At 39.3% G+C, this 17,289-nt stretch overlaps 1 protein-coding gene across 2 annotated transcripts in view; it reads right to left on the bottom strand.

The window, feature by feature from the left end:
* The window catches only part of Ap2b1 (adaptor related protein complex 2 subunit beta 1), a 106,361-nt gene that overhangs the window by 67,316 nt on the left and 21,756 nt on the right, over positions 1-17,289 (bottom strand). For both annotated transcript variants that reach the window (XM_048367145.1, XM_048367146.1), the window contains exons 5-11: positions 16,184-16,429; positions 9,933-10,123; positions 7,460-7,681; positions 6,766-6,886; positions 6,562-6,657; positions 4,455-4,570; positions 1,469-1,634 (exon numbers count right to left, since the gene is read on the bottom strand). In XM_048367145.1, the coding sequence (XP_048223102.1) occupies positions 1,469-1,634; positions 4,455-4,570; positions 6,562-6,657; positions 6,766-6,886; positions 7,460-7,681; positions 9,933-10,123; positions 16,184-16,429 (1,158 nt within the window). The remainder of the gene's footprint in view (positions 1-1,468; positions 1,635-4,454; positions 4,571-6,561; positions 6,658-6,765; positions 6,887-7,459; positions 7,682-9,932; positions 10,124-16,183; positions 16,430-17,289) is intronic.

Here is a 17,289-nt window from a genome sequence, read left to right as displayed (position 1 = left end):
CTTAATCAGTATTTTATAATTTCCATTTCTTTGGTTAAATTTATTCCTAAGTATGTTTTATAAATAATGTAAACAGATAGGATTGCCTTTTTTTTTTTTTTTTTTTTTTTTGGCCAGTCCTGGGCCTTGGACTCAGGGCCTGAGCACTGTCCCTGGCTTCTTCTTGCTCAAGGCTAGCACTCTGCCACTTGGACCACAGCGCCACTTCTGGCCGTTTTCTGTATATGTGGTGCTGGAGAATTGAACCCAGGGCCTCATGTATATGAGGCAAGCACTCTTGCCACTAGGCCATATCCCCAGTCCACCACCTGTACTTTTTAAACTACACACTAACATATTGATAGTGATAGAACTGGATCCGGATCAAATGTTATACTATTTACTTCTACCAAAACCTAGAAGTTTAGGGCATTATGGAATCACCTGTCACACTAGGGAAATGGCCAAAACAGTAAATTATGTCATAGCACAGCTATTTAGTAGGGGACTGCTGAGCCACTATTAATTTCTATCAAGCCCATTAAAATTAACATTACAGTATTAGATTACATATATGAACTCCTAGTTACTGTGAGAGGAAAAGACCTAATAAATGATCTGCTTCTCTGGGCCTGTGTCTTCTACTTTGGTAAGTAAGAGGGATAGATAGGAGAACCTTACCATCCAGAGAAATCTTTTCACGCCTTGCCACAGCTGTAATGAACCACAACAACTGCTAAGATTAATGTGGCAGAAAACAAAAATTTGACTATTGCTGAGACTACTATAACCAGCTGCTGTTAAAATTTGTTCCTGGGGGCTAGGAATATGGCCTAGTGGCAAGAGTGCCTGCCTCATATACATGAGGCCCTGGGTTCAATTCCCCAGCACCACATATACAGAAAATGGCCAGAAGTGGCGCTGTGGCTCAAGTGGCAGAGTGCTAGCCTTGAGCAAAAAGAAGCCAGGGACAGTGCTCAAGCCCTGAGTCCAAGCCCCAGGACTGGCAAAAAAAAAAAAAAAAAAAATATTTGTTCCTGAACTACCATGAGTGGGAACAGCAGCAGTAGTAGTCTGAATCCTGTAACAAATGTGAATGCATAGACACATCTCAGACCTACTGAACCAGACACTCAGAGGAAAAGCTCAGCAACCTATGCTTCAACAAACCCTCTAGGTGTTTCTGATGCTTATTAAATTTTGAGAACCATTGACCTAGGTTATTCAAGTTTGTTACACTAGACATCAGTACAAATGAAAAAGTCTTCCTTTTGCTTTGGGTAGAAAACTGAATACTTATGTGTATGTGTGTGTATATATGTATATGTATACACACATATACATACATATACATATATACATACATACATGCATGCATGCATACATACATACATACATACATAAAAGCACACACAAACAGGAAACTGTCTTTAACTGTCTCTGATATCTTCCCAAAGAGAACTAGGGCATAGGACAGAGGAGAACTTACCTGAGTACTTTCATCATGAAAACCCTCCAAGAAGCTCTCTAGTAACTCATCTGCATTGTCAATTCTTTCAGCATATTCTCCCACAATCCAAATCATAGCTGCTCGAGCATCTGGCTCATCTAGGGAGTCTAAGTTTTCACAGAGTGTGGCAATGATACTTTCATACCTGACAAGAAAATGGACTATGGTTACTAGTGACAAAACTAACAACTACTCTTAATAGGGAAGCTTAAAGGCAAACTATAGACAAAAGATTACACACCAAACTATCAAGAGTCACTTAGTCAAGAGACTTGTATGGTCTGTGAGAAGTTTATAACTGTCTTGGGGCTGGGAATATGGCCTACTGGTAAAGTGCTTGCCTCGTATACATGAAGCCCTGGGTTCGATTCCTCAGCACCACATACATTGAAAAAGCCAGAAGTGGCACTGTGGCTCAAGTGGTAAAGTGCTAGTCTAGCCATGAGCAAAAAAGAAGGGACAGTGCTCAGGTTCTGAGTTCAAGCCCCAGGACTGGCAAAAAAAAAAAAAAAAAGTCTTAAATTTCCCCTCAACTACGTTTTAATAGCTAGGTTCGTAAGTTCAGCTAGAACCCGGTAGGTTGTGAATACTCACCGCAGCTAAGTATAGTGGCTCATCCCTATAATCCTAGCTACTTGGGAAGTAGAGATTGGGAGGATTGAAAATCAAGGTCAACTTGGGAAAAAAGTCTTGACTCCTCATCTCAACCAATAAAAGCTGAGTATGGTGGTTCACACCTATCATTCCAGCTCTTCAGAAAGTGCAAAATAGGTGGATAGGCCAGCCAGACATAAATGCAAATCTATTTGGAAAAATAACCAGAGCAAAATTGGCTGGGCCACAACTCCAATAGTAGAGTGCCTGCCAAGCAAGCACAGGGAAATGTTTAAAAACCAACCCAACCCCACTACTGCCCACAAACAAACAAAACCCTTTCAGGTAGTCATTTCAAAGAAAAAAAAGCAACTTGTGGTGTAAGATAATACCACCGTTTTGAGTTTCTAACAATCATTGTTAAAACTAAATCAGAGAACTTTCCTTTTTCGTCATTTTGCTGCCAGAAATCTCACCTTGTTTTTAGGAAAATAAAATTAGAAAGCAGCAACATCCAGACTAGAAACAGTAACTGTCACTTAATTGTACCCATCTTTTTCAGTAAGAAACCTTTAAATTCTTTCTCCCTAAAGCACACACACACTGAGAGAACCGCTAAGAAATAAGTAATTCAGGTGGGCACTAGTGGCTTATGCCTTTAATCCTAGATACTCAGAAGACTGAGATCTGAAGATCATGGTCAGAAGCCAGCCTGGGCAGGAAGACCATGAGATTCTTATCTTCAATTAATTATCAGAAAAAGCTGGAAGTGGTGCTATGGCTCAAGTGGTAGAGTGTTAGCCTCCTTGGCTATGTACACTACCCTACTTTTACTGATTAAAACTGATTCTTGATTGCTTTTCTTAAAAGTAACCTATCATAACCTTTTAAATGTTTATTCTTCTTCTTTTTTTTTTTTTTGCCAGTCCTAGGGTTTGGACTCAGGGCTTGAGCACTGTCCCTGGCTTTTTTTTTTCTCAAGGCTAGCACTCTGCCACTTGAGCCACAGCGCCACTTCTGTCTGTTTTCTGTCTGTGCTGAGGAATCGCACCTAGGGTTTCATGTATACAAGGCAAGCACTCTTGCAACTAGGCCATCTTCCCAGCCCCTATCATAACCTTTTAAAAACACAAATGAGACATATTTCTCTATTTAATCATACTAATTATATATGTATATATATTTATCTTCATCTTTAGTCAAAAAAATTAGAAACCTGACCCTTTTCTGGGAGAATGGTAAAAGTTTACAGTCTTCGTTCCAAAAGTACCATTTCTAAGTTTTTTTTTTTAAAGTATGTTTACTTTTATGCTTAGTAAACCATTCCTTGCCAAAATATTTCTATTTATTAAATCTTAAGTAAATTTTTACTACAAGTTGCTTCATTTAACATTATCTTTAAAGACTAATCAAAAGCTTTAACACAAAATATCTTCATAATTATGTGCTAAAATGAGAATTAGGATCTTCACAAGTGAGCTAGAGGCAAAGCTCAAGTGCTATAGCACCAAACGTAGGCAGTGATAGTCACAGATCTGGACTTATTCCACTCAAGATTTCTTTCTTTTTCTTCTTCTTTGGTTGTTTTTTTTTTGGGGGGGGGGGGCATCAGCGAAGGAAGGAAAAAACCCTCAGGGCCTGGGCACTATCCCCCTGAGCCTTTTACTTGAACCACAGTACCACTTCCCGCTTTTTGTTAGTAGTTTCTTGGAGAAGAATCTCATGGACTTTCCTGCCCAGAATGGTGTTGAACTGTGATCCTCAGATCTTAGCCTCCTGAGTAGCTAAGATTACATGTGTGAGCCACTGGCACCCAGCTTACTCAGATTTCTTAATTGCTTGCAACATAAGTTATTTTGGTTCACAAACTTACAGGCCTCAATCTGAAAAAGTGTGAAGTTAAAAGACAGATTTTCCATATTGGTATGGGAACAGTTATAACACCTCAGAATAAAGGCTGGTAATTTATTGTTATAACTGTAGAGCTGCTACCTTCCTGGCTTTTATGACTGAGTGGCCACATGGTATATTCATACTGAGACACTGTGACACTATATGTCTGTATAACAGGTATAGCAGAGTATGTACACACAACCTGGAATACATGTTCCCTACTCAGTGGCAACCTTGTCATCAAAGACCCGGAAATAATAACTTTATGCCAATATTCAGTGCCTATTCAAGCAGAATTTCATTTCTTCTATAAACAAGAGTTTTACTCCATACTAGCTGGTTGCTTTATATATCTGTGACTTAAATTAAGTATCCCATTACGATTGGTTATAATAAAAGCAGTAATTCTTAGTCAATGTCATCATGCCCTATTTAATTATTTCCTAACTGATTTGAAAGAGAAAAAATTTGTACATACTTGTTGGGGTATTTGCGGAAGATGTCCCTGATGACAACAATTGCCTCTTGGACCACATAATTTACTTTTGTCTGGATTAAATCAAGCAATGTGCTTACACAGCGTTCTGCAGATTGCTAGGAAAAGGAACATAAAAAATGAGAAGTGAGATGATGTATCCAATAACACATTCTTCACATTTCAATAAAACATACCATTCGATAAACTACATTAAATGAACTAGTACTTTGACCAAGCTATACTGGAAGTTGGCTATCTGATGTATGTCTATATGAGAAGTACTACATATATACAAAATCTCATTATTAATATATATGATAGAGGATTTTTTCTTTTCTTGCCAAGGCAGAGACCAAGGAAGCCATCAGCCAGACTGAAATAGCAAGACAAGAGAGAGATAAGAGATAGGCCTAGGAACACAGGTGGTTTGTGGATCTAATATTATGCTTGAGGAGCTGAAAGATGATAGGGATGTAATAAAGACACACATGTAAGAAAACAAGGTTCAATTAAAGAAACTCCAGGAAAAAAAAAATCTCTAGGAAAAAAAGACAACTATTTGTATTGTATCCAACATATTTACATATAACTTTTACAAGCCTATAGTAGAAAGAACAAATAATAAAGACCTATGATCTTAATTTACCAAGGTAACACAGAAACAAAAGACCTCAAAAATCTGGGTGTTGTAGCGCACACCTGTAATCCTAGTTACTTAGGAGACAGAGAATGGAAGGACTGAAGTTTGAGGCCAAACTGAGCAAAAACATCCAGCCTGTCATCCCACCAAAAGGGAAAGCTGTGATAAGTGAATCATGGTTCTAGACCAGCCCAGGCAAAAAAAAATATTGGAAGACTCTGTATCTTGACAAAAGAAACTAGGCATGGTGGTGTCTGCCTATCATTTCTGCTATGTTGAAAACTAAGTAAGAAGACTATGTACCCTGGGGGGTGGGGGAGCGGGCACAGAGAGAGGAAAGTTGAGGGTGGTGGGGAGAGACTGACTCCATCTCAAAATAATGAGTGCAGAAGAAAAAGGTCTGAAGATGTGGCTCAGTAGTTGAGAGCCTGCCTAGCAAGCTGAAGAACCTGATTTCAAACCCCAGTAAACAAAAGAAAAAGTAACAATGATAGAGAAATGAGATGGTGAGATATATGAACTCAGCTTCTTTTTGCAAAGTAATAAGGTAAGATTGCAAACCTGTAATCCCAGCACTTAAAATGCTGAAGCAGATGCGGGCACCAGTGGCTCACACCTATAATCCTAGCTACTCAGGAAACTGAGATCTGAGAATCATGGTTTGGAGCCAGCCAGGAAGTCTGTTAGGATTCTCATCTCTAATTAATCACACAAAAAAGCTGAAAGTGGCACTGTGGCTCAAGGGTAGAGTGTTAGCCTTGAGTAAAAGGTGCTCAGGGACAGGGCCTAGACCCAGAGTTCAAGCCCCAAACTAGCAAAAAGTCAAAAAAAAAAAAAAAAAAAAAGGTGCAGCAGTAAGATGGTGAATTCTAGACCAGTCCATACTACATAATCCAAAATCATGAAAAGTGTTAAGAGATATGTAAGTATCAAAAGAATAAAAACTGAATTCAAAATTATTCCCTCTTGGAAAAAATAGTCCTGATAGGAAGAAAGAAACTATAGACAGCAGCCTTTCTCTAAAAATTCCTTAATATATGATTATATGCTGTACTGTTTTGATAAAGTTAAAAATGTATTTCAAAAAAGGGAAATCGGGGTTTGGAAGCTGAGTGCTGGTGACTCACACCTGTAATCCTAGCTACTCAGAAGGCTGAGTGAGATCTAAAGATCACAATTCAAAGCCAGCCTGGGTAAGAAAGTCCGCGAGACTCTTTATCTCCACCATCAGAAAACCAGAAGTGGAGCTCTGGCTACAAGTGGTAGAGTGCTAGCCTTGAGCCAAAGAGTATACAGGTCCTGAGGAATTCAAGCCCCATGATTTGGGAGAGAAAGGGGGGCTGGAGGTGTGGCTTCAGTGTTAAAAGCACCTAAAGACAAGTACAAGTATCAGTCCTGGTCTTGGAGAGAGAAAAAAGAGAACATTCAAACTATAAAACGTAATTTCAACTATCAGTGAACACTTACCTCTACCTTAATGGCACATCGTCCAATGGCTCGAACAGCTTTGCGGACAAAGTCAACATCCACCTCAGTGGCATATTCCTTCAGTTCTGCTAAAACCTGTTAAAACACCCAGGAAGTACATAAACATCAGGGATTCTCAAATATCAGTCTCATGGCCTAGTCTCTTCTGAAGACCAGATTTTTTGAGACTGCATAAAGCCTGACCTGAGCAATGTTGGCTTGTGATGCCAGACGAATCATGATGTCCAACTTCTCTAGTTTAACATAGATAGGATCATTGTACTTCACAAAGAAGACTTTGATTTCCTGCTTCAAGATTTCAGGCCTGTGGTTACAAAGAAAAATAAGTGAATATATATATACGCATTGATATATCCTTCTGGGTTTGTATTAATGCCTAATCAGTGCTTTTCTTTCTTTTTCTCCTCTTACGAAGAAAGAAAACACACAAAGTTCTATCCTCTTTTTTCCTCCAGTGCTAGGAATCAAAACCCCCAGGCCTCACACATTCTATGTAAACGTTCTATCACTGAGCTATATCCCCAGCCCATCTATCCTCATCAGTTCCATCTGGCAGATTATTTTTATCCTTTTCAAGTAGCAGGGTACATGCTGCCATGATGAATGGCTAGAAGAACAACAAACTAGCTCTAAATTATAGCCCGAACCTATCAATAGATAGTATATCAGGAAGAGACCCCTGGAAAAACAAGCTTAACTACAGAGCAACATTAGACATTTACTATAAAAATACAATGACATCAACTGTAAATCCAATGATCTTGGGCAGAGTTGCTCCTCTGTGTAACATTTTCATTTCCATTAACACTGGCCTACTGAATATTTATGTTTTACTAAGCTGAACTCAAATTCAGTTACCAATTCACTATTTCCCAACCTTTTCTGAACAATGAGATTGATGTTCCTCAGGGCGACATATTGTACTTCCGGCTCTCCAGACAGCAGAGTGACAAGTGGAGGCGCTAACTTCTTCAGCAGCATATTGTAGTAGTCAGAGTCCTTGGGTAGCAACTCTAGAAATTTCATTAGGACCTTTACTGCTGAAAGCACCACTGCTGAGTTGGCATGTGATAGCCGGGGAGTTACCCGCTCACAGATGCTAGGGGCAGAAAAAGAAAATTAGTCTCTTGAATTTTATTTTCTTTGTCTACTCTATTCTATAAGGTAATATTTCAGAGTCCCATGGCCCAAGTAACAAGAAACTCAAGAATCAGTTAGAAAAGTTAAAGCTCCATGCTTAGGTCAAATTGGGATCCAACACTGCAGAAACCTCATGCCTAGCAAATTACAGGCAGAGCAGTAACACCAAAAGACTTTAGAAAACCAGCAACAAGGGGTGCTCAAACTATAAGAAAACTAGCAGTACCCCAAAACACATGAGCTCACACCAATTACCTTCTTGTTTTACAGTCCTCTGTCTCCCCATATTATGTTAGGGCTCCCTGCCTTACAGCCCATTCCTACTCAACCTATAGGAAGTCAAATTAAGCATTCTGAGACATATTTCATAGTATGAGTGATTTCAACCCACCTGTGACTTAAGGTTTCACTGAAAGATACAGGAGAAGGTGGGTGGACAGGAAAAACTACCACCATCCAACCTTTTGCTTTCAATGAAAACTTTGATTTTCTTTTTTGTTGTCGTTGTCGATTTTGTCTTATTTATTTATTTATTTATTTATTTATATTTTGTCAATCATGGGGCTTGAACTCAGGGATTAGGTGCTGTACCTGACCTTATTTTGCTCAAGGCTAGTGCTCTGTCACTTTGAGCCATAGCTCCACTTCCAGTTTTCTGGTGGTTAATTGGAGCTAAGAGTCTCACAGACTTTCTTGCCTGGGCTGGCATTGAACCACGATCCTCAGAGCTCTTCTACTGCTTCTACTAAACAGCTAGTATTATAGGCATGAGATACCAGCTACTGGCTGGTTTTAAGAACATCATTGCAGTATTCTCTCAATTCCTCTCCTCCCAGGCCTTCCTATGCTTGTATTCCTCTGGAAATCTTAGTTATTTAACTATCAGTTCAGTAGACTTCTCTGCAATCAATCTAATTTTGATAAGCTCTTGGTCAATCTACTGAGTAGGTCCTCAACCAAGTAGGCTGTATTATTCTCTTTTTGATCTATATCTATTTGGTTGACTCCCTCCTTAACTTCTTCAGATCTTTACAGAATGCTACCTTCAAAGTGAAGCCTTACCCTCACTTTTCTAAAAGATACAATTCTTTATCTCTCCTGCCCAATATTTCATAGATCTCTTCTACTTTATTTCTTTATCTTAATTAACACTAATCACCCACCCCTGACATATTACATACTGTGTTAAAAAATCTCAACATATACACAAACATATACATATATGCATACTCCTACCCCTGTCCTCAGACTAAGTACTCCATAAGTGCCACTATTTGCTGAATGAATGAACTGAATGAGCAAGTGTAATGTCAATCAATGACCAATGGAAAATAAATTCTAGATAAAGTTCTTTCCAGAATCTATTTGTATTTTCAACAATGGAAAGAACTATTAGTGGCTTTCATTTTAGTTCAGTCCATCCAGAGGGAATAATTTCCCAGACAAGCAAAGAGCACTTACATTCTAGTAGCTTGGAAATCAGCTTCAGCCAGGCAAGGAGGGTTCTTATCTACCGTAATTAAAATATGTCAACTTTAATGAAGAGCCAACATTTCTTCAGAAGTACTTTGCCTAGTACAGTGTTTACACAAAATGTTCAATAAAAATTGGTGTTAACTACAAATTTGCAAATTAAAATGTGTATATATATGTATGATTGAATTAAGTAGAAAACTTGTAACATGAAAGTGATAAAAGGCTAAGCAGAATGATCAAGATGTGCCTTACAGAATCTCCAAACTCAGAATGATTTCTGTATATAAAGGGAAGCAGCATACACTTGCTGACACTAATATACTTTCTCTAATGCAAAACCACAGGTGTTATTCCACTCATTAACAAGTATGAAGCACTTATCTAATAATAGAATGAAGCAAGTACCTACAGACAGAGATATTCAATAACTTTTGTTATTGAATGGGAAATGGGAGACAATGAGGAGGGGTTTTGAAGCCAAGGAATCTGTACTGTTCAAACAAGAAATGAGAAACACACATACATCTTAGAAACAGCAATTTTGCATGACTTATTCCACAATCTATAGTGTTCCTAAACCCAGTGAGAAAAATACTGGGGCAGGTGGTGGTTTACCATGTCTGCCCCAAATCTACTGGCCTTCCTCAATCTGACAGACTTCGGGTAATAGGAGAAATGACAATTTATTCCATCTGTGAAGACTACCACATACTCTTCAGAAAAAATGGACTGACCTCTGAGCTTCCCGGTCATCTTTAGGGTTGTAATTCGACAGGCAGTCCAGGATGAAAATCTGACCCCATTCAGTGCACTCATTCAGGGCTGTCAGCAGCTTATTAATATTCTGTGGGTTTAAATCGAGTAAGTTGCTGTTTGGATGAGACTCACTGATTTCAGACAATGCTGCTACAGCATTAGCCACCACCTGAGAAAGAAACAGGACATAATTTTGATGACCTAGAATAGTATAGCCATAACAGTCTACATAGGATTTCTCAAAATTTTCCAAATTTAGACATTTCCAATTTTGGAAACATATACTCTCACACTATTGACAGGTCAGATAAGCTTTGTTGTGATAATGGGGCCTCCCATGTGCATGTGGGATGTTGAAAGTATCCTTGAACTCTACCCACTAGACACTGCTAATATTCCTCCCACAGCTGTAACAACCAATTATTTCCAGATATTTCCAAAAGTTTGCTAGGAGAAAAAAAAAAATCACCCCTGCTTGAAAAACATCATGATTTCATGTAGTGTGTGCCTCCTAACACACCATTAAAACACAAATTTCCTTAATGTTTTCCATAAAATGCTTTTCCAGCAAAAGTTCAAATGAAAAGGAGCTGGCAGTTTAACCAGAACTTTTACACCCAGCCTAAACTGAGGCTGTTCTGATGTTGCACCTACTTAAAAGAACCCTAACAAACAGAAACTGTTTCTTACTGATGAGGTCACAACTTTCTCAGAACCAGAGCACTGAAAAGGGATAACCCATGGGCAGCTCTAAGAGATACAGAGGGCGTAAAAGATGGAAGGCAGGAACTCTATCGCAAGCAAAAGGGCCTTAGGATAACTGAGCTCAAAACAAAACAAAAACAAACCCCAAAGTACATGTGCTAGGATGCCAAAGAAGTTTCTCTAGCAGATTTAATATCAATATGTTAACTGAAGTTAGAATAACCCTAAATTCCTGAGAGTAAAAAGAGAAACCACCACTCAAAAAATGTGTTTTTTCTTGTGAGATAGCATTTCTAAAATTCTAGCATCTGTGAAGAATTCATAGGAGACCTGCTTTCCTCTAACTTTAAAGTGTTTCCTCATTCTTGATACAGATTAACTTTCATATAATCGACTAGTAAAATCAGCATCTGAGCTGGGTGCTGGTGGCTCACACCTATAATCATACTCAAGAGGCTAAGATCAGAGGATTACATTTCAAAGCCGGTGAAAGGCAGACAAGTTCCTGAGACTTTTGTCTCCAATTAATCAGCAAAAAGCAGGAAGTGGATATATGGCTCAAGTGGTAGAGCTCCAGTCTTGAGTAAGAAAGTTAAAGAGGAGTTCCTTGAGATAAAGGATAAAAAGACAAATGACTCCAAAAGCAATACTTACAAAACCATTTGGTGTAAACCAACTGAACAACTCACGGGGGGAGAGGGAAAGAGGGAAGGGGAGGTGGGGAAATGAGGGAGGAAGTAACAAATTGTACAAGAAATGTACCCACTGCCTTACGTATGAAACTGTAACCCCTCTGTACATCACTTTGACAATAAATATTTAAAAAAAAACAAAAACATGGGGCTGGGGATATGGCCTAGTGGCAAGAGTGCTTGCCTCTTATACATGAGGCCCTGGGTTCAATTCCCCAGCACCACATATACAGAAAATGGCCAGAAGTGGCGCTGTGGCTCAAGTGGCAGAGTGCTAGCCTTGAGCAAAGAGAAGCCAGGGACAGTGCTCAGGCCCTGAGTCCAAGCCCCAGGACTGGCAAAAAAAAAAAAAAAACAAGAGTTCCCTGGCCTTGAGTTCAAGCCCTATTAGCTTTGAGCAAAAAAGCTCAAGGACAGTGCCCAGGCCCAACAACTGACAAAATATAAATTAAATTTAAAAGGCAGAGAATAAAAAATTTAATAAAATTTCTACCCCTTACAGCAAAGCACTGTTCCCAGGAACTAGGCAAAATCAATATAACCCTAAGAACTGTCAGCTTCTGGTCAACATTGTACTCTCTTATTAAAGGGTTTCATAGTCATTTCTGCAGATGTTCTGGTGCTTTCACATCTAGGAAGCCCTTCTGAAGTGAGTTCCAAGAATACTAAGGCAGATTTCCTACCCAGGCTTGTCCCCAAGCATCCTTCTGTAAGACAATCAGTGTTTGCTGGTTCTGTGCTGCCACCATGTGGAATAATCCTCAAGAGCAGTAAAATGAGCACTTATCTACAACATTAGAATAAGAGGACTGACATAATTTCATAGAACAGGATCCACACAATTAGATATTTATATGTTCAAAATTACAGCCATTTTGAGAAAATGAAGTAGACCTAAGTGTGTGAAATGTGTATATATTGATTCTAGAGTGTAAATATACGGTGTGCTGATGAGGATCATGACCTTAGAATCCTGGCTACATTACTAGTAGTTTTGTAAGTTGGGGATATTTTAGTCTTAGTATCCATTTCCTCCCATGTACTGTGGAATAACTTCCACTTCACAGAGCAGATATGAGGTAAGCAAAATACTGTGCATAAAAGTATTTACTATTGTGACTGACATAAAAGGCATCTGCATTTAAATATATTTTCCTAGTGACATGAACCATAATCGGCCTTAGGAGTTTCTGAGATGTTTGAGTTACTGAACCTTAATTTCTGCCACTAGACCCCAAGTAGTTCCTTGCATTCACACTCTTCTTTTTTTTTTGGCCAGTCCTGGGCCTTGGATTCAGGGCCCGAGCACCATCCCTGGCTTCTTCCCGCTCAAGGCTAGCACTCTGCCACTTGAGCCACAGCGCCACTTCTGGCCGTTTTCTGTATATGTGGTGCTGGGGAATCGAACCTAGGGCCTCGTGTATCCGAGGCAGGCACTCTTGCCACTAGGCTATATCCCCAGCCCATTTTTTCATTTTTTTTTTTTTTGGCCAGTCCTGGGCCTTGGACTCAGGGCCTGAGCACTGTCCCTGGCTTCTTCCCGCTCAAGGCTAGCACTCTGCCACGTGAGCCACAGCGCCGCTTCTGGCCGTTTTTTTTTTTTTTTTCTGTATATGTGGTGCTGGGGAATCGAACCTAGGGCCTCGTGTATCTGAGGCAGGCACTCTTGCCGCTAGGCTATATCCCCAGCCCCCACACTCTTAATCTACTTCTCCTATGAGCTTTCTTTTTGCCAGTCCTGGGATTGAACTCAGAGCCTTGGCACTATCCCTGAAATTCATTTTTTCCTCAAGGTTAGCACTCTACCACTTCAGCCACAGCACCACCTCCCATCAACATTTGACTCCACTGACTTGAAAAACAAACAACAAAACTGTGACAATTATAATACTTTAAGGCTGATTTTTTGGTAATTCTTTTTTTTTCCTTTGTAATTGCAACAGTTTTTTTTTAAGGTTAAAAATAAAGGGATACTGTTGAGATAAAAGTATATATTCAATTATTTTGTAATAGAAGTATATATGGAAAAAGACAATCTCAATGAAAGCTGTTGATCAATAAAGGCATGAGGGTGGGGAAAGAGAAATAAGCTCTTCTTTCTAATTTCAACTGTTTGAAGGTTTGCATTAAAAAAAAAAAAAGCATAAACAAGAGCTGGGAATATGGCCTAGTGGTAAAGTGCTCGCCTCATATACATGAAGCCTTAGGTTTGATTCTTCAACTTCACATATATAGAAAAAGCCGGAAATGGTACTGTGGCTCAAGTGGTAGAGTGCTAGCCTTGAGCAAAAAGAAGCCAGGGACAGTGCTCAGGCCCTGAGTTCAAGCCCCAGGACTGGCAAAAAACAAAACAAAACCATAAACAAACAGCATACACAAGTCACTTGAGTACCATGGACTGGATAAAAATGAAACAAGCCCTACAAGAGAAAAACAGAAATAAACAAATTAAGCTGGTTACAGAAACTTTGTATTCAGTGAAGTGATCTGATAAAGATCTCCAAGTACTACTGTGTTTAAAAAAAAAAAAAAAAACAGGGCTGGGGATATGGCCTAGTGGCAAGAGTGCTTGCCTTGTATACTTGAAGCCCTGGGTTCGATTCCCCAGCACCACATATACAGAAAATGGCCAGAAGTGGCGCTGTGACTCAAGTGGCAGAGTGCTAGCCTTGAGCAAAAAGAAGCCAGGGACAGTGCTCATGCCGAGTCCAAGGCCCAGGACTGGCAAAAAAATAAATTATTTAATTAATTAATTTAAAAATAAAAAACAGTACTAAGTCCTCAATCCTATCCCAGAATTTGACAGGTTCTGTATGGAAGAATTGACAGAGGAAAAGATGACTTTTCCATTCAAACTAGAACTGGCTACAGAGGCTAGAATTCATTTCTACCTTACGCCATCTTTAGTACCACAGAATATTTAACAAGTTTTATTTCAAAAGGGTACATGATACTCTGTTTATCTGGTTGGTGACTGGAACCCTAGTCATCTTCTCACATGCCATCAAGTAGAGAATTTCAAAGATGGCTGCTCAGAGTGACAGTGTGAATCACAGTAATGATAAAAACACAAGTGGGTATCAGCTGACATTTCATGAAACAGAAAGCTTGGGTTAATCTTTTGGTACTTCTGGTGAAACTTTTAAGTAGCTCTTCCATCCCACCTTGAAGCCTAGAGGATGGCTGAAAGATATCTGATCTGACAATTGGTATAAGAAATGCCTTCTTAAATTTTAAAAATATTTTTATTTATCTTTTTTGTGCCAGTCCTGGGGCTTGACATCAGGCCTGGGCATTATCCCTGAGCTTTTGTGCTCAAAGCTAGCGATCTTACCACTTGAGCCATAGATCCACTTCTGGCTTTTTTTTTTAGCACTTAATTGGAGATAAGAGTCTCATGGATTTTCCTGTCTGGGCTGGCTTTGAACAGCCATCCTCAGATCTCAGCCTCCTGAGTAGCTAAGACTACAAATGTGAACCACTGGTGCCTAGCAGAAGTATCTTTTCTTAAATGCAGCTTGTTTCATCCTTTGATCTTACTACTAATCTAGGAAGATAATAAACAGAAACCAAGGCTACCCATAGACTAAAATGAACCAGAAGAGATGTCAAAACACCTATATGAAGCAAGTGAAAGACAAATGAGAGATGATACCTATTTCAGGTAAATTCCAACTCTCCCTCCATTTGAGAAAGTTAAATAACAAAAACAAAAATGTAAAGGTAGCCAAGTGCTGGTGGTTCACGCCTATAATCCTAACTACTAAGGAGGCTGAGATCTGAGGATCACAGTTCGAAGCCAACCTGGGCAGGTTGGCTATTATCTCCAATAAACGAATGAGTTTTAATGTGTTATGTTCATGCTACCCACTCAACATAATCATGTTAGCTAAAATAATATTGTTCTAGAACTTTTCTTTAAAGAGTAATTAGGCACCTCGATTCATTTCTAGTTTCATAATACCAGAATATACCACAAACTTCTATTTGAAGAAATAATCTTTAAAAACAAACAAACAAAAAGCATGTAGGGTATGAGACAATCAGTGATAAGCAGAAAATATGTTCCCAAGAGGTATTCTGTGCTCTAGTGTCCAAAAACATTTGTGTGAGTCATGCCTTGAAAAGAGTGCATTTTATGCTTCTTGTAAATTTTTTTTTTTTTGGTCATGGGTCGTGGGCCTTGAACTCTGGGCTGGGGGCTGTCCCTGAGCTCTTCAGCCCAAGGACAGTGCTCTACCACTTGAGCCAGAGAACCACTTCCGAAAAGAGTACATTTTAAATATTGCTCTTTTTTGTTTGTTTTCGAGATAGTCTCACTATATGTCCCTTTCAGGTCATTCATTATTTACCCAATTTTGGCCTCAAAATCTTCATCCTCCCTTGCCTCAGCCTCAGAAGTGATCACAATGTGAAGTTATTACATTGGTCTTAAAATGATTCTATTTTTTCATTTGCATGGGTGCTTTTGTACTGCTGGGGATCAAATCCAGAGTTGTGCACATCAGGCATGTGCTGTACTACTGACTCCATCTCCAGCCTAATCCTACTCATTCACCCACATACATGTGCTTGCTATCTACCTGTCTATCTATCTACCTACCTACCTATCATTTGTCTGTGTTATACTCCTGGTACTGGGGCTTGAACTATTTCTCTTTAACTCTTTATTTGGAGGTAAGAGTCACTGCCCAGTATGCACAGCATACTGTCTGCCCAGTATGGCTTTGAACCCCAATCCTCAGATCTCTGTTTCTTGAATAGCAAAGATTATAGGCCTGAGTCATACTGATGCTCAGTTTGCTCTCTTTATAAAAGCAGAAATTGATTACCATTGGATTTGAATCCGCTATGAGATCCCGTAGAGAATCCAGAAATCCCTGATCTTCCACCATTTGGGCATTGATATCATGGAGTTTTGCCACACAGACTGCTGCCGTTTTCCGAACATAGGGGTCTTCATCCTTCAAACACTTGCGGAGGGGCTCACAGAGATATTCTGTAATCTTGTCCACCCGGATGCACCCCATGGTTCTGACTGCCAAGGCCCGAATCAAAGGATTGGGATCTTCACAGTCCTACAAAAAAAAAAAAATCATCAGCTCTAAGTATACAAAATGATTCAAAGTAAACAGCCTTCCTACTATGCAAGAGGCCCTAGTTCTAATCCCCAGATCCAAAAACTAAGTGTATTACATTCATTAAGTTTCCAGTTACATTCTGCAGCAAAACCCGACCTCCCATCTATTCCTTTCCAAGCCATTTGCTCAAGAGTTTAGAAAGGGCTGGGCAACAGTCATTTGTGTTTGTAATTGTTTTGAAATTTTGTTAGTAGTGAAAATTGAACTCAGGGCCTAATTACTTGAGCTATGCTCCAGTATTTTTTGCTCAGGTTATTTCTAAGATAGGACCCTTGGTTTTACCCAGACCTACTACACTGACCTCCTTCTGTCTCATACTTTGCTCCATAATGGAGATGACAGGTGTACATTACCCTAATTCTAACCTTAAATACTGAAAGGAGGATCTCTGTCCCTGGGCATCTCTGTGCTCAAGGCTAGGGCTCTACCACTTGAGCCACAGTACCACTTCTGGCTTTTTCTGAGTAGTTTATTAGAGATAAGTTTCATGGATTTTCCTGCCCAGGCTGGCTTCAAACCATGATCCTCAGATCTCATCCTCATGAGTTGCTAGAATTACAGGCTTGAGCCACCATCACCCAGCTTGAGTTTATTCTTTAATAAATAAATAACAACTCTATTTCTTCCTGACTTAGAAGAACAAACCTAGCAGATGAATATATTAATGAAAATGCATCTGTTTCAGAGCTGACTTTAAAAGGTAGGTTTTTTTTTTACTTTGCAAAATGTGAGTATGTTAACAGCATACGGTGTAACTGTAATAACGTTTATATAAATTTCACTTTCTCTATTACATC

Source organism: Perognathus longimembris, chromosome 17 (assembly GCF_023159225.1).
Source record: "Perognathus longimembris pacificus isolate PPM17 chromosome 17, ASM2315922v1, whole genome shotgun sequence".
Lineage (NCBI taxonomy): Eukaryota > Metazoa > Chordata > Mammalia > Rodentia > Heteromyidae > Perognathus > Perognathus longimembris.
This window is presented reverse-complemented; position numbering and strand designations above follow the sequence as displayed.